Source organism: Symphalangus syndactylus, chromosome 15, assembly GCF_028878055.3.
Source record: "Symphalangus syndactylus isolate Jambi chromosome 15, NHGRI_mSymSyn1-v2.1_pri, whole genome shotgun sequence".
Taxonomy (NCBI): Eukaryota; Metazoa; Chordata; class Mammalia; order Primates; family Hylobatidae; genus Symphalangus; species Symphalangus syndactylus.
Window position 1 is genome coordinate 74,362,920 of NC_072437.2, and position 23,546 is coordinate 74,386,465.

At 40.3% G+C, this 23,546-nt stretch overlaps 1 protein-coding gene across 7 annotated transcripts in view; it reads left to right on the forward strand.

Moving 5' to 3' along the window:
- PSPC1 (paraspeckle component 1) overlaps window positions 1-23,546 on the forward strand; it is a 106,344-nt gene that overhangs the window by 35,795 nt on the left and 47,003 nt on the right. For 5 of the 7 annotated variants that reach the window (XR_010115995.1, XR_010115992.1, XR_010115991.1 and 2 more), the window contains exons 5-6: window positions 3,082-3,166; window positions 15,135-15,240. Coding sequence is in view for 3 of the 7 variants with exons in the window: in XM_063619024.1 (XP_063475094.1) it covers window positions 3,082-3,166; window positions 15,135-15,240 (191 nt within the window). In the remaining 4 variants the exon portion in view is untranslated. Of the gene's footprint in view, window positions 1-3,081; window positions 3,167-15,134; window positions 15,241-16,547; window positions 17,727-18,129; window positions 18,939-23,546 lie in introns of those variants that run through there. The other 2 variants (XM_063619025.1, XM_063619026.1) reach the window with 2 other exon arrangements.

Sequence of the window (23,546 nt, forward strand, 5' to 3'; positions counted from 1 at the left end):
GTAATCCCAGCTACTTGGGAGGCTGAGGCAGGAGAATTGCTTGAACCTGGTAGGCAGAGGTTGTAGTGAGCCGAGACCTTGCCATTGCACTCCAGCCTGGGCAACAAAGAGAGACTGCGTCTCAAAAAAAAAAAAGAAAAAAAAAAGATATCTCTAGTTATGTGCTTTTTACAGTTTTTTCCCCTAGAAAGATATTAATCATGGCAGTGTACAGATGTATAAGCTTTAGTGAAATATCAGGAACTTTGGGTATTAGGAACTTTAAAAAATATATAGTTTAGTAAGCATAAAATGGTAGTTTTAAGTTTATAGTTCTTGTAAGTATTAGGTAATTGTGCTTATTTGATAATGGATTGTTGGAGCCTTTGAGCTAATTATACCAGTGTTACAGGTAAGGTGATAAGATCTGAGAGGTTAAAAGCAGCTTTGTTAAATTGCATAGCCTGTCAGTCCTGGCTGTTTGGGAGACTGAGGTGGGATGATCTCTTGAGCCCAGGTTTTTGAGGCTGTAGTGAGCTACCATCATGCCACTGTACTCCAGCTTGGGTGCCAGAGTGAGACCCTGTCTCTGAGAGAAAAAAAAAAAAAGATATTTACGTAATTTTTTTTTTTTTTTTTGAGATGGAGTTTCGCTCTTGTTGCCCAGGCTGGAGTGCAGTGGCATGACCTCAGCCCACTGCAGCCTCTGCCTCCCGGGTTCAAGCGATTCTCCTGCCTAAGCCTCCTGAGTAGCTCTGATTACAGTCATGCGCCACCACGTCCGGCTAATTTTTGTGTTTTTAGTAGAGACGGGGTTTCTCCATGTTGGTCAGGCTGGCCTCCAACTCCTGACCTCAGGTGGTCGGCCTGCCTCAGCCTTCCAAAGTGCTGGGATTACAGGTGTGAGCCATTACTTAAATACTGGTCAGGTATTTAAGTAATTCTAATGAGTATTTAAGTTTGAGAATTATGTTATAAAGGTTTGAAATAATTGTAGTCATGTTTAACATTTTTCAGATAATCAAGTGTTTTCTCTATGGGCCTATTATGAGAACTAGCTGGGCCCTGTCTCATATACCGAAACAGACTTTTCTTAGCAACATCCCCAAATGCATATTTTTAAGTTTTCCAATTGAGTCTGATCAACTAGGTTTGGCATACTTTTTTGAAAGAGCTTTGGAATAAGGAGAGGTTTGGCCTGGCATCCCAGTGGAATCATGTAATATAGCTGGGGCAACTTTATAATCGATCTGAATCCTTTTCTTTTGAATAATTTATAAATGTCTGTTTTTAATCTGTAAAATGGGGAGAACAATATTTACCTTGTTATGGTTATGATGCCTATTTTGCTATTGTTATGAAGTTTGGGTTATTGGTACCTTAGATTAACTTTAGCTGTAGTATTATATGAGTCAACTCTTGAGTATAGGTATTTATTAAGAAACATTCAGTTGTGGTAATTTGTTCACTTTAGACATTTCAGATATAAAGAGAAAAGGAAAATAAAAGCAACCAGCAATTGTGCTATCCAGAGTATTTTAACATTTTATTATTTTAAAATATATGCATGTATACATACATAATTTTGTACAAAATCACAGACAAAGATTTTTAGCTTTGGAGATTTTTAACGTGGAAAGTTTATACACTACTTCTCAGATGTGCAATACAAATGTACTTTTCATTATCTTACTCTGGAACCCACCTATTCTTGATATGGCAGGGATTGGTGATAGTGGAAATGCTTTTTTGTTGTTGAAAAGTCTTGTTTATATCAGCATTTATCTTTGCTTTCTTCTTTGAAGAATTTTCTCCTCACTACTCTTCTTCTTAAGATATTGGCTTAGTTAGGGAGGAATTTCATGCTAATTGTGTTGTGAGGGAGGTTCCTTGGGTTTTATGTCATGATTCCTGTTTGTCTGGTCTGGTTCTTAAGTGCTGTCTGCTGGTGTCTCTGAAGGCATGTGTTTGGGCTTTGCATTTGCTGCTGAAAACAATTACAGTTTGTTATTTTATTTTAGAGTTCTGCCATGCAACCCAGGCTGGAGTGCAGTGGCGCCATCTTGGCTCACTGCAACCTCCACCTCCCATATTCAAGTGATTCTCGTGTCTCAACCCCCGAGTAGCTGAAATTACAGGCATGCACCTCCATACTCAACTAATTTTTGTATTTTTAGTAGAGATGGGGTTTCGCCATGTTGGCCAGGCTGGTCTCGAACTCCCAACCTCAGGAGATCCGCCTGCCTTGGCCTCCCAAAATGTTGAGATTCCACCCGTGAGGCACCACACCTGGCCCTAATTTTTGTATTTTTTGTGGACAGGGTTTCACCTTGTTACTCAGGCTGATCTCAAACTCCTCAGCCAAAGTGATCCGCCTACCTCGGCCTCCCAAAGTGTTGGGATTACAGGCACAGGCCAGCCTACCTATTTTAATTTCTTGGCATAAAGATGAATTTTTATTTATTTATTTATTTATTTTTTGAGATTGAGTCATCTCACTCTGTTGCCCACCTGGGCATATATAATCCTAAAGTGTTGGGATTATAAGGTGTGAGCCACCGCGCCCAGCCAAGATGAGTTTATTACGCGTTTTTCCCCCAACAAGAATGAACTTGTTTTTGAGATGGAGTCTTGCTCTGTCATTCAGGCTGGAGTGCAGTGGCACAATCTCAACTCATTGCATCCTCCGCCTCCTGGGTTCAAGTGATTCTCCTGCCTCAGCCTTCTGAGTAGCTGGGACTACAGGTGTGCGCCACCATGCCCAGCTAATTTTTGTAGTTTTGGTAGAGTTGGGGTTTTGCTTTGTTGGCCAGGCTGGTCTCGAACTCCTGGCCTTGAGTGATCCACCTGCCTTGGCCTCCCAAAGTACCGGGATTGTAGGCGTGGGCCACCGTACCTGGCCAAGAATGAACTTGAATACTCTTTTTTATATACGTGAAGAAACGTTCTCAGAAAGGGTATTTATTTAATTACGCAGCTTACATTATTATAAAATGAGTAATATACCAATATATTGCAAGTGATAGAGAACTTCTATGCTTATTGGTATAAAAATATGGAAAGGGAAACTAAAAATATTAATGTGCAGTCATTATTTTATAGATCTAATGAGGCGTCAAGAAGAACTCAGACGCTTGGAAGAACTCAGAAACCAAGAGTTGCAAAAACGGAAGCAAATACAACTAAGGTAAAAGAAGATCATTTTAAGAAACGTGAATTGTATGTCTTATTAATAAAAACTCCCCACCACCTGTTACAAGTTGTATAAGTTGAGTATCACAGGAAAGATAGAAAAATTGCCCATTTTAACCACACACAGTGAATTACTTCATACTGTAGCATAATTCTTTGCTATTTTTTAGCTGGCTAAGGGCACTTTGCTAACACTTTGAAGTTAAACAAGGGTTTTAGGTATTATTATATGTAATTTATTGTAAGAATATGCTGTGAATATCCATTTTTCCAGAGATGGGTATATTTGCGTTGCTCTTATTTTGTTATGTGTGTAACTCTACTATGAATATCTTTGTGTAACTTTGTGCTTCTGATAATGTTTAAACAAGATTTCTGAGGCTGGGGGCAGTAGCTCATGCCTGTAATTCCAGCAGTTTGGGAGGCTGAGGTGGGCGGATCACATGAGGTCAGGAGTTCGAGACCAGCTTGGCCAACATGGTGACACCCTGTCTCTACTAAAACTAAAAAATTAGCTGGCTGTGGTGGCATGCGCCTGTAATCCCAGCTACTCGGGAGATTGAGGCAGGAGAATCGCTTGAATCTGGGAGGCGGAGGTTGCAGTGATCTGAGATCTTGCCACTGCACTCCGGCCTGGGCTAAACAGCTAGACTCCATCTCAAAAAAAAAAAAAAGATTTCTGGAAGTTGACTCCGTGTTAAAAGGGGTTATGGGGACTTAAAATCTCAGTACATAATAGACAATCGTGATGGTCAGCTTGAAATCTTTTAGGTTTAAGTAAGGATGTTTGGGAGAGTGGTTAATTCAAGATGTATAAACCCACATTGATAGCTCACCTTGTGCCTGTGGCATTTAATTGCAAAATATAATGGTATAAACATTACTCTTCAAAGGTTCAAAAATCATACTAGTTAGGAAATATTATGAACAAAGCTATGATAGTTAAAGCAAATGTAGAAATCTGTTTTTGAAAATAGTATTTGCTTTAAAAATATAAAGTGCTTGTGGTAAGAAAATAAGGTGTTCATGGGGAAGTAAAAGTAAAGAAAAAAGTGTAAAACCATGAACAAATTTGAAGCTTCTCTGGTCTACAGATAGGTGATATTCTGTATATTTTGATGTATTTTTTCAAACTTTGTACCTGAGTTTATCAATTTATAAATATTTCTATATGATTTTACTCTACCCAATTCATTCTTTTTTTTTTTTTTTTTTTTTTGGAGAGGGAGTTTCACTCTTGTTGCCAAGGCTGGAGTGCAATGGCGCGATCTTGGCTCACAGCAACTTCTGCCTCCCAGGTTCAAGCCATTCTCCTGCCTCAGCCTCCTGAGTAGCTGGGATTTCAGGCATGCGCCACCACACTTGGCCAATTTTGTACTTTTAGTAGAGACGGGGTTTCTCCATTGTTGGTCAGGCTGGTCTCGAACTCTGGACCTTAGGTGATCCGCCCGCCTTGGCCTCCCAAAGTGCTGGGATTACAGGTGTGAGCCACCACACCTGGCCCCAGTTCATTCTTAAATCATATTCCCTGGACAGACAGTATTAACATTTCACCTAGGGAACTGTTAGGAATGTAGTCTCAAACCTCCCTGCAGAACTACTGAATGAGAAACTATAGTGGTGAGGCCCAGCCACCTGGAATCCTCCAGTATTCAGATAGATCTGAAAGCTTGAGAACCACTGTTTTTTTTTTTTTTTTTTTTTTTTTTACAACTCTCAACATCATGAATGTGCCTTCCTCAGGAACCTTTTTTAAAACTTTTCTTTTTTCCTTTTTGTACAGACGTGTTCAAATCTCTTCTACTTTTTTTTAATTTTATTTTATTTTGGAGATGGAGTTTCGCTCTTGCTGCCCAGGCTGGAATGCAATAGTGCAGTCTTGGCTCACTGTAACCTCTGCCTCCCAGGTTCAAGTGATTCTCCTGCTTCAGCCTCCTAGCTGGGAGTACAGGCTTGTGCCATCATGCCCACCTTATTTTGTATTTTTAGTAGAGACGGGGCTTCACCATGTTGGCCAGGCTGCTCTTGAACTCCCAACCTCACGTGATCTACCTGCCTCGGCCTCCCAAAGTGCTGGGATTACAGGCGTGAGCCACCATGCCCGGCCAGATCTTTTCTACTTTTAACAAAGACAAGGAAACCTCCTCTCCCCTAACATAAAGTCTTACCTGAATCCAGCTTTTTCGTCTTAAAACTTAGAGATGACAGCTAGGCTTTTTGAAATTATACCTACCCCTCATGTAAGCAAAAAATAAATCATTAAAACCAAACAATATGAGGGGTGGATTCCAAAATAGGATACAAAAATACAAGAAATTAACCTAGTTGTCTTACAAATGAATAACATCACATTGAAAGGAGATAGGGAAGAAAACAAGGAACCTAAATAACTGGAAAATAGTATCTTGACTGGGTATCATAATACTAATGATAAGAACCATACATCAATTCTGTAAGCTAGTTAGGCGTATGGGCCAGTAGTTCTGAAACTACTTTGTGTGTATACGTTACATGAACAGATTAGTACGTACAGTCTTTTGTATCTGTGGGTTCTGCATCTATGGATTCAGCTGACTGTGGATTGATAATATCTGTGGAAAAAATTGTGTGTATACTAACATGAACAGACTTTTTAAACTTGTCATTCTCTTTTTTTTTTTGAGATGGAGTCTCACTCTGTCGCCCAGGCTGGAGTGCAGTGGCGCAATCTTGGCTCACTGCAAGCTCCGCCTCCCGAGTTCATGCCATTCTCCTGCCTCAGCCTCCCAAGTAGCTGGGACTATAGATGCGTGCCACCATGCCCGGCTAATTTTTTGTATTTTTAGTAGAGACGGGGTTTCACCGTGTTAGCCAGGATGGTCTTGAACTCCTGACCTCGTGATCCTCCCGCCTCAGCCTCCCAAAGTGCTGGGATTACAGGCGTGAGCCACCGCGCCCGACTAACTTGTCATTCTCCAAACTGTGCAGTATAACAACTATTTACATAGCCTTTACATTGTATTAGGTATTATAAGTAATCTAGAGATGCTTTTAAGTGTGTAGGAGGACTTTTTTTTACTTGTTCTCTGTAAACAGTGCAGTGTAACAACTGTTTACATAGTCTTTACATTGTATTAGGTATTATAAGTAGAGATGCTTTTAAGTGTGTAGGAGGATATGCATAGGTTATATGCGAATACTACACCATATGTCAGGGACTCGGGCATCAGTGGGTTCTGGTATCTGGGGGAGGTTCTCGAACCAATCCCCTGCACATACCAAGGTATGACTGTATATTGTGGATAATAAGACTCAGGTTTCTCATCATTAGAGAAAGATGAATGGCTAAAATTAAAATCCTGTGTGAGTGTGATTTGAATCAGAGGTATGAACTCTGTGGTGTTTAATATTGACAAATACATGCAGAAATATAGATGTGTGTTTATGTATGGGTTAATATGTATACATATACTGTATTTTATTTTTAATTAAAAAAAATTATTTAAGAGACAAGGTCTTGCCCTGTCACTTAGGCTGAAGTGCAGTGTTGCAATCATAGCTGACTGTAACCTCGAACTCCTGAGCTCAAACAGTCCTGCCTTAGCCTCCCAAGTAGCTGGGACTATAGGTGTGCACCACCACACCCAGCTAATTTTTTAATTTTTATTTTTTTGTAGAGATGGGATTATGCTATGTTGGTTAGGCTGGTATCAAACTCCTGTCCTCAAGTGATCCTTCCTGCCTCAGCCTCCCAAAGCACTGATATTACAGGCATGTGCCACCATGCCTGGCCCATATGCTGTATTTTGTGGCTTTTTCTACTGAGAGGCCGTAGAAGCTTCAGTAACAATGAACATAACTGGTGCCTCGATCTTTAATAATAATTGCTACAGACAAGCTTTTTTGATGGATGCCAAAGTTGGTGGGTAAAAACTTGAGAAACAGGGTTTTTGCATAATCTCAAATTTGTATTAAGTAAAAATGGAAAAAATATTAAAGTGGCGAAACCCAGTAGACACCACCATAACCAAACACTAAATTTCGTATCACCTGTAATAAGACAGTTGACATCAGGAGCCCCTTGATACGATTCACTGAATGGGATATAACATTATTTCTGTGATATTCTTACCAGATATGTATAATCATTCGAGTCATGAGAAAAAACCCAAATTCAAGGACATTCTACAAAATAATCAGTTCTCTTTAATAGTGTCAGGTTCATGAAAGATAGAAAGACTGAACTGTTACAGACTGGTGGAGACTAAGGAGAAATAACAACTAAATGCAATGTGGGATTCTGGGTAAGGTCTTGGAACAGAAGAAAGGTGTTAGTGGGCCTGTGGTCCCAGCTACTTAGGAGGCTGAGGTGGGTGGATTGCTTGAACCCAGGAGTTCTGGGCTGTAATGCACTATGTCGATTGGATATCCACATTAAGTTTGGCATCAATATGGTGACCTTCTGGGAGCAGGGGGACTACCAGGTTATGTAAGGAGGGGTGAACTGGCCCAAGTCAGAAATGGAGTAGGTAAAAACTCCCGTGCTGATTAGTAGCGGGATAGCACCTGTGAATAGCCACTGCACTCCAGCCTTGGAAACATAGCAAGACCCTGTCTCTTAAAACAAATAAGCAAACAAACAAACAAAAAACATAGGAAGACCCTGTCTCTTTAAAAAAAAAATTAGTGAGGAAACTGGTGAAATTTTAGTAATGTCTATAGTTAATTATAATATTGTGCTAGTATTCATTCCTGGTTTTCATAATTTTGTACTATGATTATACAAGGGGTTAATATTAGGGGAAGCTTGTGAGGCACATAGAGGATAGGTTGCTGATTTAATCATAGGCTGAGATGTGGAATGCTTGTTGCAGATGTAATTTTTTATTTTATTTTATTTTTTTGAGACAGAGTCTCGCTCTGTCGCTCAGGCTGGAGTGCAGTGGCGTGATCTCGGCTCACTGCAAGCTCCACCTCCCGGGTTCATGCCATTCTTCTGCCTCAGCCTCCCGAGTAGCTGGGATTACAGGCGCCTGCCACCACACCTGGCTAATTTTTTGTATTTTTAGTAGAGACGGGGTTTCACCATGTTAGTCAGGATGGTCTCAATCTCCTGACCTTGTGATCCGCCTGCCTTGGCCTCCCAAAGTGCTGGGATTACAGGCTTGAGCCACCGTGCCCGGCCTGAAGATGTAATTTTTTATTGCATGATTTTTTTTAAATTATGTAATCTCAATATACGGGGGCATCAGATTCAATTTAAAATTCAGTTAACTGAAAATATCTCAATATGAGGTGATAATTTGATGGGTAACCTTTATGTTTGACCAAATTCTAGTAAATACAGGCAGTGATAAATCTGTTACAATCTTAGTCTTTTCTAGTGGCTGGGGAGTTTCTTTTGAAATTAACGGTAAGGATCTTGATTTAAGAAGTATGAACAACTTTCCTTAAATTGAGTAGTTTTTGGCCAGGCGTGGTGGCTCATGCCTGTAATCCCAGCACTGTGGGAGGCCGAGGCAGGCGGATCACAAGATCAGGAGATCGAGACTATCCTAGCTAACACGGTGAAACCCTGTCTCTACTAAAAATACAAAAAGTTAGCTGAGCATGGTGGCGGGCGCCTGTAGTCCCAGCTACTCGGAGTCTGAGGCAGGAGAATGGCTTGAACCCAGGAGGCGTAGCTTGCAGTGAGTGGAGATTGCGCCACTGCACTCCAGCCTGGGTGACAGAGGGGACTGCGTCTCAAAAAAAAAAAAAAAAGTTTGAGTAGTTTTGCAGTATGTATAAAGGAAAGAAAAAAAGATTATGTCTAGGAACTCATACATATTTGCAAGATGGAGCAAATGAAGAAAATTGTCATAATTAAATTGAAGAGATTTATCTGGCTGAGGCTGCTGCCAAGTAAGATAGCTTTATTTGTTAACAAGCCAAATAGTCTGAATTCTGCCTTTGTGCTTTACTTTAGTTAGAAGATAGAAAAATTGGCCTAGGACAGTACATTTTGAGAGAAATGTATTTGGAGTACATAAGTTTCTGGTTTTACTTTCAATGCTATAAATAAATTATTTAGTTTTTCATAGGTAACTTAATTCTTCAGAGGTTGTGGCAGGTATCGAAGGAAGACCAGGATGAGGGGCTTACGTGAACTGGTTCAGCGTGTGACTTGACCACTTAGTAGTTATTCCTTTGTTTTGTTTGTTCACTTATTCCTTCATTCCTTCTCTTTCCACCCATTTACTCACCTACCCACTTCGTTTCTTTGTTTTTTTTTTTTGAGACAGAGTTTCGTTCTTGTTGCCCAGGCTGAGTGCGGTGGCGCGATCTCGGTCGCTGCAACCTCTGCCTCTTGGGTTCAGGTGATTCTCCTGCCTCAGCCTCCAAAGTAACTGGGATTACAGGCGCCCACCACCCTGCCTGGCTAATTTTTGTATTTTTAGTAGAAACGTGGTTTTATCATGTTGGCCAAGCTGGTCTCAAACCCTTGACTTCAGATGATCAGCCCACCTTGTCCTCCCAAGGTGCTGGGATAACAAGCATGAGCCACCACACCCGGCCCCACTTCCTTCCTTTCTTTGTTTTTTTTTTTGTTTGTTTGTTTTTTTGAGATGGAGTCTCGCTCTGTCCGCTCAGGCTGTAATGCAGTGGCGCGATCTCGGCTCACGGCAACCTCCACTTCCCAGGTTCAAGCGATTCTCCTGCCTCGGCCTCCTGAGTAGCTGGAATTAAAGGTGCACACCACCATGCCTGGCTAATTTTTTTTTTTTTTTTTCCTGAGACGGAGTCTCGCTCTGTCGCCCAGGCTGGAGTGCAGTGGCACGATCTCCGCTCACTGCAAGCTCCGCCTCCCGGGTTCACGCCATTCTCCTGCCTCAGCCTCTCCGAGTAGCTGGGACTACAGGCGCCCGCCACCACGCCCGGCTAATTTTTTGTATTTTTAGTAGAGACGGGGTTTCACCATGGTCTCGATCTCCTGACCTCGTGATCCGCCCGCCTCGGCCTCCCAAAGTGCTGGGATTACAAGCGTGAGCCACCGCGCCCGGCCACGCCTGGCTGATTTTTATATTATTATTATTTTTTTGTTTTTGAGAAGGAATCTTGCTCTGTTGCCCAGGCTGAAATGCAGTGACACAATCTTGACTCACTGTAACCTCTGCCTCCCGGGTTCAAGAGATTCTCCTGCCTTAGCCTCCCAAGTAGCTGGGATTACAGGCGCCTGCCACCACGCCAGGCTAATTTTTGTAGTCTTAGTAGAGACAGGGTTTTCACCATGTTGGCCAGGCTCGTCTCGACCTCCTGACCTCAGGTGATCCACCCATCTTGGCCTCCCAAAGTGCTGGGATTACAGGCGTGAGCCAGTGTGCCTGGCCCCCACTTCCTTCCTTAAGTCATTTAGCGAATTATTATAAAGCCCTTCTTATGTCTTGGGCTCCGTATTGGATGTGGAGCCATAGTGCTGAACAATAACAGCAAGGAGGTTTCATCCAGTAAGCATCTTTCAGAATCCTGCAAGAATATTTGAGACCTGTAAATAATTAATGGGCCTCAAAATAAAACAAATTGTAAAATTGAAATTTTATTAGTTTTCAATTAAATGTAACGTGAAGGATTTAAAATTTGTCATAATTATTAGTTCTCCTCTCCTTAGTAGTTCCATTTGTGAATATAACCTAGAAAGCAATCCTTGACCTGAAAAGGTAATTTATATAATTATAAAGGTGGTCATTAAAGCATTTGTGGAGTAGAAATAATTGAAAGCAAACATATATGGACAACAGGAATGTTTCTGTATGCTGTCATTAAATTTAGATTATAGAATCTTCTGCGTGGTATAATCGCAAGGGCAATGCTCCCGTTCCCCTAATCATTTCCCATGTGGTATAAACTTTTTCATACCCTCTTCTATGGTTTTAAAAACGATTTTTATTTGATTTTTTAGACAGAATCTCACTCTGTCACCCAGAATGGAGTGCAGTGGTGTGATCACGGCTCCCCGCAGTCTCACCTTATGGGACTCAAGTGATCTTCCCACCTTAGCCTCCCTAGTAGCAGGGACTACAAGCGTGTGCCACCATTCCTGCCTAATATATATATATATTTTTTTTCTTTTTTCTTTTTTTTGAAATGCAGCCTTGCTCTGTCACCCAGGCTGCAGTGCAGTGGCATGGTCTCAGCTCACTGCAACCTCTGCCTTCCGGGTTCCAGCGATTCTCCTGCCTCATCCTCCTGAGTAGCTGGGATTACAGGTGCGTGCCAACACACCTGGGTAATTTTTTTGTATTTTTAGTAGAGACGGGGTTTTACCATGTGGGCCAGGCTGGTCTTGAACTCCTGACCTCAAGTGATATGCCCATCTCGGCCTCCCAGAGTGCTAGGATTTCAAACATGAGCCACTGTGCATGGCTCTGGCTAATATTTTCTATTTTTTGTGGAGAGAGGCTGTCACTCAAGTGATCCTCCCACCTTCACTTCTGCCTCCACCCCGAAAGTGCTGGGATTACAGGTGTGAGCCACCAAATTTCGGCCATAAAAAATGATTTTTTAAAAGCAGTAATAGCAATACCATTCTTTTACTTGCCCTTTTTCCTGACATTTGCATCGCAGACATTCTTTCATGCCAGTAGATAGTAATCCACCTCTGTAACAGATGTGTTTCTTGTCTCCCAAGGTGTCAGTGAACCTTGTCTCTCATTTATAACTGATTAATGTGTCCTTGACCTTTTGCTTTTATAAATAATGCCACAGTATATATCTGTGTATACCTATGTCCCTGCACATTTGTGCATACATTTCTGTTTACTGGAAATAGGTTTGTTCATTTAAAATTATGTGGTAGAAGTGGGCCCCCAACAAGGTCACTGTGTCTACTGTATTGTCTTTGTAATTCGGAAGCTTTGAGACTAAAAAGTTGGTGTTTTTTTTTTTTTTTCTTTTTCTTCTTTTTTTGAGATGGAGTCTCGCTGTGTTTTGCAAGCTGGAGTGCAGTGGCACAGTCTCAGCTCTCTCCGCAACCTCTGCCTCCTGGGCTCAAGTGATTCTCCTGTGTCAGCCTCCTGAGTAGCTGGGATTACAGACACGCGCCCCCGCGTCCAGCAAATTTTTGTATTTTTAGTAGAGACGGGGTTTTACCATGTTGCCCAGGCTAGTCTTGAACTCCTGACCTCAGGTGATCCACCTGCCTCTGCCTCCCAAAGTGTGGGACTACAGGTGTGAGCCACCGCGCCCTGCCAAAAGTTTTTCTGTGTATCCTTATTCAAGTGGCAATCTGACGTGTATCCATTTGATGGCAAAAGTTGATCTGAACTCCTGTTACGTGAAACCTTTATTATCTCCAGAGTGTGAATGTTGTATCTTACTGCAGAAATATTAATGTGGTTGATTATGGGGTGCTGTCCCAGATCCCACTGAGCATATAAGTATATTATTAGTATATTGACTCTTTTTATAAGTAGTATTAGTATATTATGAGTATATTGACCCTTTTAAAATGAGAAAAACTGAATTTCAACACATGTGGCCTTTATTGGATCTTCCCATCGCCACCCACACCCATGAATGTGAAGTATTTTCTTCACAGTAAAATGTATGAAATGTGTTAATATCTAGGAAATGGATTAACCAGTTTACTTAAAGATTATTTTGGCCAGGTGCGGTGGCTCACGCCTGTAATCCTACCACTTTGGGAGGCCGAGGCGGGTGGATCACGAGGTCAGGAGATCGAGAGCACGGTGAAACCCCGTCTCTACTACAAATACAAAAAATTAGCCGGGCGCAGTGGTTGGCGCCTGTAGTCCCAGCTACTCAGGAGGCTGAGACAGGAGAATGGCGTGAACCCGGGAGGCGGAGCTTGCAGTGAGCTGAGATTGTGCCACTGCACTCCAGCCTGGGCGATAGAGCGAGACTCCGTCTCAAAAAAAAAAAAAAGATTATTTTTAAGGATTATACTAAGAGTTATATGGAGAGTAAGACAACAATCTTAAAATAGTCCAGATTTTGCCTGAAATCCCTTAGGAACATTTTTGTTCATGTGGTCTGACATGAAATTCTGAGTTTTTTCTCTGGTAATAGAAGAAATCACCATATCTTTTAATTAGTGGACTCAGATTTAGCGGGAGTGTTGTGCAACAAACAAGAACAAGGTATCTTGAAATTTGAAGATTTGCAATTCTAAATGTAGGAAAAGTATGTTATAAGAGTAAACTGGAAAACGAGACCTAATAATGGGGCATCAGCTTTATATAGCCTTCACTATATAAATTACTTTTGCAGTTTTATTGGTGGAGGGCATACACCTTGAGTATCCATTATGGAAAATGTTTAACACCAGAATAAGTATTTTGGATTTTTTCACATTTTCAGTGTTTGTATTGTGTTTACCAGGTGAGCATCCTAAATCTGAAATGCTCCAATGAGCATTTTTTTAAACATCATGTTGGCTGTCAGGAAGTTCCAGCCGGGGTATTGGGGCTCACGCCTGTAATCCCAATACTTTGGGAGGTTGAGGCAGGCAGACTGCTTGAGCCCAGGAGTTTAAGACCAGTCTGGACGACATGGCAAGACCCTGTCTCTACAAAAGTACAAAAAATTATCTGGGCATAGTGGCACGTGCCTGTAGTCCCAGCTACTTGGGAGGCTAAGATTGGAGGATTGCTTGAGCCTGGGAGGTCAAGGCTGCAGTGAACCGAGCTGAGATTGGGACACTGCACTCCAGCATGGGTGACAGAGTAAGACCCTGTCTCAACAACAACAACAACAAAAAATCCAGATTTTGGAGCATTTCAGGTTTAGAAAGATTCAGAAATGCTTTCAGATTTTTGGATTAGGGAAACTCAACCTGTGTGTATTTGAATTTGCATTGGTTTAAATGCCAATATAATGTGAGTCTGTTACTTCAATATTACTATATAGGTTTTTCCTCTTAATCATTTATAACTTAATTACTGATTGAATCGTAATCCTGCTATATGTAGGTAGTGATTTTCCTTTGAAGAGACCTGTAGTGCAGGGGTCAGCAAACTTTTCCTGGATCTAGATATTAAATATTTCAGGCTTTGTAGGTTATATTGCCTCTGTCTTAACTACTCACTGCTTTAGCCCCAAAGTAACCATAGACAGTAATGTAAATGTAAATGTTTATGCTATAACACTTAATTTCTAAAAGCAGATTGTGGGCTGACACCTGCTTCAAGGGATTTCTTTCAGTGGGTTGATGAATATGGGGAGAGAGGAGTTGATAAGGCTTCCTTTTGGAAATAGGATTTTTGTCTAGGCATTGTGGTTTTTTGAGGTGGCTTATCTCTGGGTATGTTCTGAGTGGCTTTAAGAACTGTGCAGTGCCAGTGATAGATCAATAGATCTCAGACTTTTTCTTTTTTTTTTTTTTTGGACAGGGTCTCACTGTTGCCCAGTCTGGAGTGCAGTGGCGCGATCTCCGCTCACTGCAACCTCTGCCTCCTGAGTTCAACTTATTCTGGTGCCTCAGCCTCTCGAGTAGCTGGGATTATAACACACCCGGCTAATTTTTGTATTTTTAGTAGAGATAGGGTTTCACCATGTTGGCCAGGCAGGTCTTGAATTCCCAACCTCAGGTGATGTACCCTCCTCGACCTCTCAAAGTGCTGGGATTACAGGTGTGAGCCACCATGGCTGGCCGAGATTTTTTCCTTTCTACAGTAAGAGAGTACATGTTTCAGCTTTTTTTTGACTCTCAATTTCTTGAATGTACGCAAATAACTATCCTAGTTATGATTTTACTTTGTTTTTCTGGTTTACCTTAGCTAAGTTACTTTATTTCTTTGGCTTTTTTGATTTATTAAAGACTTGGAGTGACATAGAAGGAAGGTAAATTTACTATGCCGTGGTCAGTCGTGATTACAGGTTTGGCATAATGTGATTGCATAAATGATTTCATTTTACGTGAAGTAAAATGTCCAGTGACAGCTCACATGTCATGATGCTGAAATTTTTATTTAAAAAATTTTCAGACATGAAGAGGAGCATCGGCGGCGTGAGGAAGAAATGATCCGACACAGAGAACAGGAGGAACTGAGGCGACAGCAAGAGGGCTTTAAGCCAAACTACATGGAAAATGTAAGTAAACTACTAGTTAACTAAAATGATTTTATATTTTCAGGTTTATGATATATGTTTAGAGTGCTTTAGATTTTGGTTTATACAGTAGTCTTTTCTAACCTTTCTAAATTCATCATGTTTGATAAATTAAAGATTTTCTTAACCTCTCATAGGTAGTAAAGTAAAATTAGTTTCTGAAGATAGTATCTGTGTTTTATGAAGTGGATGTTATATTTTTTCCTATTATTTTAGTTGATCTTTAAAAGACATATGCTATTAAATTAGAAATCTTGATATATACATCATTTCCACTTGACTGATTTTCACCATATGCTAATATTGAAACATCTCTATTTTGGAAGATTTCAGACGTGTACAGAAGAATTGTAGTGTGTACTCATCAGCCATAACACTTAAAACATATGGCCGATCTTTTACATCTTTAACCACTTTATTTCCCAATTTATGTTATTTGAAATACCTGATTTCATATAATTTTATTTTCAGTATGTATCTCTAAAAGATGAGGACTTTTTAAACAAATCGTTATCATATTTTAAAAATGGTCAGTTCTTTCATTTTAACTAAGTAAAGCCCAGATTTGCACAGGTCTTAATTTTTTTTTTTTTTTTTAAACATTTCGTTTCTTTGAATTGGCTGTTACATCCAGCCTCTTTTAGTCTGTTGGTTTTCTCTTCCTGTCTTTAATATTTTAGTACCTTTTTTTTTTTTTGAGATGGAATCTTGCTCTGTCGACCAGGCTGGAGTGCAGTGGCACGATCTCAGCTCACTGCATGCCTCCCGGGTTCAAGCGATTCTCCTGCCTCAGTCTCCCAAGTAGCTGGGATTATAGGTGCGCGCCACCACACCTGGCTAATTTTTGTATTTTTAGTAGAGACAGGGTTTCACTATATTGGCCAGGCTGGTCTCGAACTCTTGACCTCAAGTGATCTGCCCACCTCAGCCTCCAAAAGTGCTGGGATTGCAGGTGTCAGCCACCACGCCGAGCTGACATTTCTAAAATAGATCATCTATTGTTTCATAAGATTATGCTCATAGAAAAGCATTAGGTGACAATATACCTTCTTTTCTAGTAGTTTCTTAAAGTGTGTATCGCATACTTGAAGCGTCATGATAAAATTAATTTGCCTATAGTGTAAGTTGGCAAGCTCTAGCCTGGGACCACTGCCTGGTTTTTATTACTCCACCACAGAGATACTGATGGTGCTTATGTTTTTAAACGGTTACTGCAAAAGAAAGAAGAATATTAGAAATGATTTGTGACCCACAATAACTTAAAATATTTTTTTCTGACCTTTTTATAGTGTCTGTGGAAACCTGCGCTGGAATATTTATTTTTTTTTTTTAATTTTAAAATTAGTATTTATAGTAGATAGACCACAAAGTTACTAAGCTCTTAACTTTTTGGGGTATCTGTATTTCAAATAGTATGTAAATGAGGTATGATAATTGTGTAACACTGACTAGTGTTCTATTAGTTTATTTGTGATTAGAAATGATATGAATCGACACAAGTTTTTCATTATTTTGGTGTCAGTTTTATTTGGTTCCAAGCTTCACAGTGCCTCTTACTACTATAAACTTAATCAAGCACTAAAAGGAATATGAATGAAAACTCTACCTATCTCAAATATTTTGTGTTAATGGGAATATATTAATAGGAAAACATTGTATGAAGAATGCATTGAGGCCATTCTGTCAGTTGTTCTTCCTTTACTTTGAAAACTGTCTTTGGAGAAAATTGTTAAACAATTTTAATGCTCTGTGTGTGTGTGTGTGTGTGTGTGTGTGTGTGTGTGTGTGTGTTTAAGCTTTGAAATTAGGCCCTCTTATGTGCTTTCTCTTTATTTCACTGTTCAGTTTAAAGGGAGGAATCAAATGGTAAGTGTTCAGCTTGTCCAAGTAATGAATAAAGTTGATTTTCTTTGTTAATTTTAAGATGCCACCTCTCTCTTCTTGTCTTCCTAATGGAAATATTCCAACACAACTAAGAGTTATGGGACTTTTAAGTATAAAATAAATACTGATTTACATATTTCACGTTTTAAATAATAATTTCATGTAACAAAGAAAGAGTGAAAACACTTGTCATATCTGGTCATCTTTTTGTTTGTCAGCCTTCAACTTGATCATAATTTTATGACACATGGGAATATATTTTTAAGAGTTTCAAGGATGTAAGCCAGTACTTCATCAATATCAGTTGTCAGTTTTATTTAATACTTTATTTTTCCTTAGAAGACAAACTTTTTGATAATTGCTGTTGTAACTATAAATTAAACAACATTTTTTACTCATTTAGGATAACATTCAACTGCCTTAAGAATGTATACATTTTAATAATATGTCTTAATTGCATTTAGATTTGTCTTTACCATAATGTAGAGTGTATTTGATTTTTTTTCCAGGCAGTATTTACTAAGTGGAAATTTTCTACTTATCACAATTTTTGGACACATTAAAAGCTATTATTCTGGAAGCAATGAGAATTTTATGAGATTGTTTTTTATAATTGTCTTGTGATTGTTTTCATATTAGGTTACTCCACCAACTGTAGATTAAGTAGTTTAAACACTTTAGTACTTACCAGGCTTTATGGGAAAAATTTGCATTGGACTAAATGACAGATTTCAGTTCTAGCATTTTGTTGATGCAGTTTCTTGCAGTAAACATTGCTTCTTGGGAAAATGTTAATGTCATAAAAATATCCAAACATCCATCTTATTTTAGCTTTAGTTATTGTATCATGTAGTTATGAAATATTGGGGTTAGGAAAATTGGGGTGATCTTTAAATTGTATGTTACTTGGTTTTAAAATTTGTAAAGTTTTTTTTTTTTTTTTTTTTTTTTTTAATTTATTGAGAGAGTTTCACTCTTGTCATTCAGGCTGGAGTGCAATGGGATGATCTCAGCTCACTGCAACCTCCGCCTCCTGGGTTCAAGTGGCTCTCCTGCCTCAGCCTCCCGAGTAGCTGGGATTACAGGTGCCTGCCACCATGCCCAGCTAATTTTTGTATTTTTGGTAGAGATGGGGTTTCACCATGTTGGCCAGGCTAGTCTCGAACTCCTGACCTCAGGTGATCTGCCCGCCTTGGCCTCCCAAAATGCTGGGATTACAGGCATGAGCCACCACGCCCAGCTGAGAAGTTTCTTTTTCTTGTATGGTACATATTAATGTTTGCCTTTTCAATAAAGAAAAGAATAATTCTTCATACCCTTTTCAGATTTCCTGCATTGAACTAAATGTATACCTGACTTGCTATTAAACCTTATTAGTCCCATTTGAGTAGTTGGGAATAGCCCTAGGTATTTCAACACAGTGTATTCTACACACATAATAAACTTGAAAATAAAGGTGTGTTATATGCTAAGGCAACAGTTTGACTCAGTTGTATTTCTTTGCTTGTTAGAGGTGTTCCATTGTAGCACCCGAGGGACTGTGAGGCCAGAATGATTAAGGGAATGTTGGCAGAGGCTAACAGTGTAGTGCTTCTTCCAAGGACAATGTAAAACGTATTTTTCTTTTAGAGATGGGGTCTTGATATGTTGCCCAGGCTGGGCTCAAGCATCTTCCTTCCTCATCCTCCTGAGTGACTGAGACAACAAGCATATGCCACTGTGCCCAGCAGAACAGTGTTTTTCAAATGTATGTAATAAACATTCAAGGAGCTTTTAAAAATGTGGGTTCTGGTCGGGCGTGGTGGCTCATGCCTGTAATCCCAGCACTTTGGGAGGCCGAGGCGGGTGGATCACAAGGTCAGGAGTTCAAGACTAGCCTGGCCAATATGGTGAAGCCCTGTCTCTACTAAAAATACAAAAATTAGCCGGGCGTGGTGGCAGGCGCCTGTAGTCCCAGCTACTTGGGAGGCTGAGGCAGAAGAATCCCTTGAACCTGGGAGGCGGCGGTTGCAGTGAGCCAAGATCATGCCACTGCACTCCAACCTGGGCGACAGAGCAAGACTCTGTCTCAAAAAAAAAAAAATGTGGGTTCCTAGATCATACTACTAATAATTGACTTGTTTTGTGATCCAGGTAGATTGTAATACATTGATCTTTGATCACATTTTTTTGCTAAATCCAGTAGCTTTCAACCTTGCTATATATTTGTGGAACTTAAGGAAAAATGCCTGAGATTCAGTCCTCCAAGTATTTTGATTCAGTATGTCTAGGTTGGTACCAGGGGATCTACATGTTAAAGAAAACTCTACACCTTGCTTATTTCTTTTTGTCAGCAAAGATTCAAAACTACTGGCCTTGTATTGAAATGAGACGTATTGAAATGAAAGTAGTTGAATTTTTCACGGGTCCTGGGAGTGTTAGTGGAAGGCATGCTTGATGTGGTTCAACATGGTGTAAGATTTATATAGGACACAATTTATTTATTTGTTGATGGTATCTTGCTGTGTTGCCCAGGCTGGAGTGCAGTGGCTATTGACAAGTGTGATTATAGCACACTACAGCCTCAAACTCCTGGGCTTAAGTGAATCTTCCTGCCTCAGCCTCCCAAGTAGCTGGGAGAGGCATGCTGCTACACCCATCTTTGTTTTTTTCTTTATTTTGATTGGGTCTCCCTGTGTTACCCAGGCTGGTCTTGACCTCCTGAAGCTATCCTCCTGTCTCAGTCTCCTGAATAGTGGGACTATAGTTGCCTACCACTGCATATGGTTATATATCCATCTTTAGAACACGGTTCAAACAGCATGACATTCTACGTGAAAAGTACCCTGCAGAATTTGGGTGTGGCAACCTTGATTTGGGCTTTCAGACTATATATGCAGGACATATTATCTCAAACTATGCATTTTGCATGCATAGTTCTAATAATTTTAATTGTGTCATCCAGACCAGGGGTTGACAGACTAGAATAGACCAGGCGCAATTCACATGATGCCTATTTTTGTAACATTTTTTTTTGTTTGTTTTGTTTTGTTTCGTTTATAGCTTCTTTGCCCTACAACAACTGATTTGAGTAGTTGTGACACAACTATGTAAGACTATATTGAGACTACATGGCCTGCCAAGCCTAGAAAATATTTACACTGACCCTTTACCTGAAATGTTTGCTGACCTCTGAATCTGAGAGTTGAAGGGAATCTATAAAAAGTGGCTCATATTACCAAACTCATAGAGTTTGTGAAGAATAATGCAAATCTATTCATTTATATATTCTTTTCCACTGTTTTTAGAAGGCTCACCGAGCACAGCACCTCATATTCCAGATCCAAGGATTCCTGAGGAATCCAAATAAGTATCCAGAAGATTCATTGGTAGTCATAGTTATAAACCAGAGCAAAAGTTAATGGGAAGAAATGGTAAAGAGTCACTGCATTGCAGCTGATACCTGGGATTTTAACATCTTTTTTTCCTTTTTGAGACGGAGTCTCGCTCTGTCGCCTAGGCTGGAGTTCAGTGGCGCGATCTTGGCTCACTGCAACCTCTGCCTCCCAGGTGCAAGTGTTTCTCCTGCCTCAGCCTCCCGAGTATCTGTGATTACAGGCACGTGCCACCATGATTGGCTAATTTTTTATTTTTATTTTTATTTTTATTTTTATTTTTGAGACGGAGTCTTGCTCTCTCGCCAGGCTGGAGTGCAGTGACATGATCTCTGCCCACTCCAACCCCTGCCTCCCAGGTTCAAGTGATTCTCCTGCCTCAGCCTCCCAAATAGCTGGGACTACAGGCATGCGCCACCACGCCTGGGTAATTTTTGTATTTTTAGTAGAGATGAGGTTTCACCATGTTGGTCAGGATGGTCTCGATCTCTTGACCTCAGGTGATCTGCCCGCTTGGCCTCCCAAATTGCTGGGATTACATGTATGAGCCATCACGCCCGTCCCACGCTGGGCAAAGTTTTGTATTTTTGATAGAGACGGGGTTTCACCTGACCATGTTGGTCAGGCTGGTCTGGAACTCCTGACTCGTGACCCGCCCACCTTGGCCTCCCAGAGTGTTGGGAGTACAGGTGTGAGCCACCACACCTGGCCAAAATCCCTTTAGTTCTAGTCAGTAGAGGAATAAAGCACTGTTCTTTCAAATGTGAACCCCTCTGGATCAGTATTGTCGAATCTGGCCTGTTCTTTAACCAGTCAGCCTCTTTTCCTGCCTCTTGCATTGGGCTTTTTGTTGTTGTTTGTTTGTTCATCTATCATCTCTTGTTTTAATCGTAACTTAACTTTCCCTGATGTGCCATGTGTAAAACTCAAAAACAAACTATCCAGTAAAAAAAAAAAACAATTCCATTAATTTATGCTGTCAGAGAAGAATGATCCCGTTGTTATGTACTAATGAATAGATACAAATTTATTTTCTGAAATGATTTGTGAAGATTACAGAGCAGAAGTTACAGTTTTGTGGTTTCCACATGGCCATCCCTCTTTTTCTACAGTTTTTAAAGCTCTAATGAGGAATTTATGTTGCTTAAGAAGATTTGTTTTTTGAAGTCTAAACTCCTGAAGCATTCAAACAAAAGACACATTTTACAAGAGATTTTTATGGCCTCTTCATTAAGTTATGGAAGTAACTAAAGAATTATTTGCTAAAGAATTTGATGTCAGATTTAAGTGTGACCTGCTGGGCTGGTAGGCTTATTTCTGGTATAATGATGTCCTAGTCCCAGTGGTTTGGACATATTGGTGAAAATCAAAATGGATAATAACAGACATTGCAATGGTCTCATATGTAATGTTCTAGTTGTGACTAGTTTCGGTTGTTAATGTTTTTACTTATTCATTAAAATAATTTATTACAAGCCAAGGATTTTTCTCAGTATTTGGCATGGTACATAATTGTAACTTGACTTAGACTTTTGTGATCAAACAAAAACAAACATATATGTAAATTTGTAATGTTTACACATATTCTTGGAGTTGATTTGTAGGACTTTGCTGATTTGGGATATTTGGGTTGAAGGTATGTGTCAGTTTTAACCAGGTGTTGAGTTATTTGATCACTCCTCCAAAGATTATTTAATAGTTTTAATAATATCTAATGATGTGTGGGAAACCATAGGATTTTTCATACAAACTGGGACAAATGAATATGGATACTATTAAAATACTTCCTACAATAGGCATAAAATGGGCTTTCTTAGGTGAACCAGGAGGTATGGTTAGCTTAATCATATGCTATGATTATTAGTAATGGTTTTCTGTGTTTTATCGTTTATATTTGTAAATCTTTTTTGAATGACTACTTGGAAATGATGACTGAATCTCTTATACTGTGTACACACTTCGTCAGAGGACACTTAATTGTATTGATTAACATTTTTTTTGGTCTTAACCTTCCGTTGGAGTTTCAGAGAGGTTCATAATCCAGAAAAATTATCATGCTTTCTTTTTTCCTTTTGGAGAATATCTGTTCAGACTCAGGTCATGTATTTCTTCTGATTCCTCACCCCAGCTGTGATCTTCTTCATTAAAATAATTTAAAATAAAAAATTGTTTTTAAGGATGGAGTCTCGCTCTGTTGCCCAGGCTGGAGTGCAGTGGCGTGATCTCAACTCACTGCAACCTCTGCCTCCTGGGTTCAGGTGATTCTTGTGCCTCAGCCTTCCAAGCACCTGAGATTACAGGTGTGCGCCACTACATCCGGCTAATTTTTGTATTTTTAGTAGAGATGGGGTTTCACCATGTTGGTCAGGCTGCTCTTGAACTCCTTACCTCAAGTGATCCACCTGCCTTGGCCTCCCAAAGTGCTGGGATTACAGGCATGAATCACTGTGCCTGGCGGGAAAATTTTTTGTTTTTGTTTTTGTTTTCTTGAGGCGGAGTTTTGCTCTTGTCACCCAGGCTGGAGTACAGTGGCGTGATCTCGGCTCATTGCAACCTCCGCCTCCCAGGTTCAAGTGATTCTCCTGCTTCAGCCTCACGAGTAGCTGGGATGACAGGCATGTGCCACCATGCCCAGCTAATTTTTGTATTTTTAGTAGAGATGGGGTTTCACCATGTTGGCCAGGCTGGTCTCGAACTCCTGTCCTCAGAGGATCCACCTACCTCAGCCTCCCAAAGTGTTGGGATTATAGGTGTGAGCCACCGCACCCGGCCAAAAATTTTTTTAAGACAGGCTTTCGCTGTGTCACCCAGACTGGAGTTCAGTGGCACGATCATAGCGCCCTGTGACCTTGAACTCCTCAGCTTAAGTGATCCTCCTGCCTCAGCCTCCCATGTAGTTGGGACTACAGGTGTGTGACACCAGCCCCTCCTAATTAAAAACATTTTTTTTGTAGAGATGGAGTCTCACTATGTTCCCTAGGCTGATCTCGAACTCCTGGGCTGAAGCAATCCTCCTGCCTCTGCCTCCCA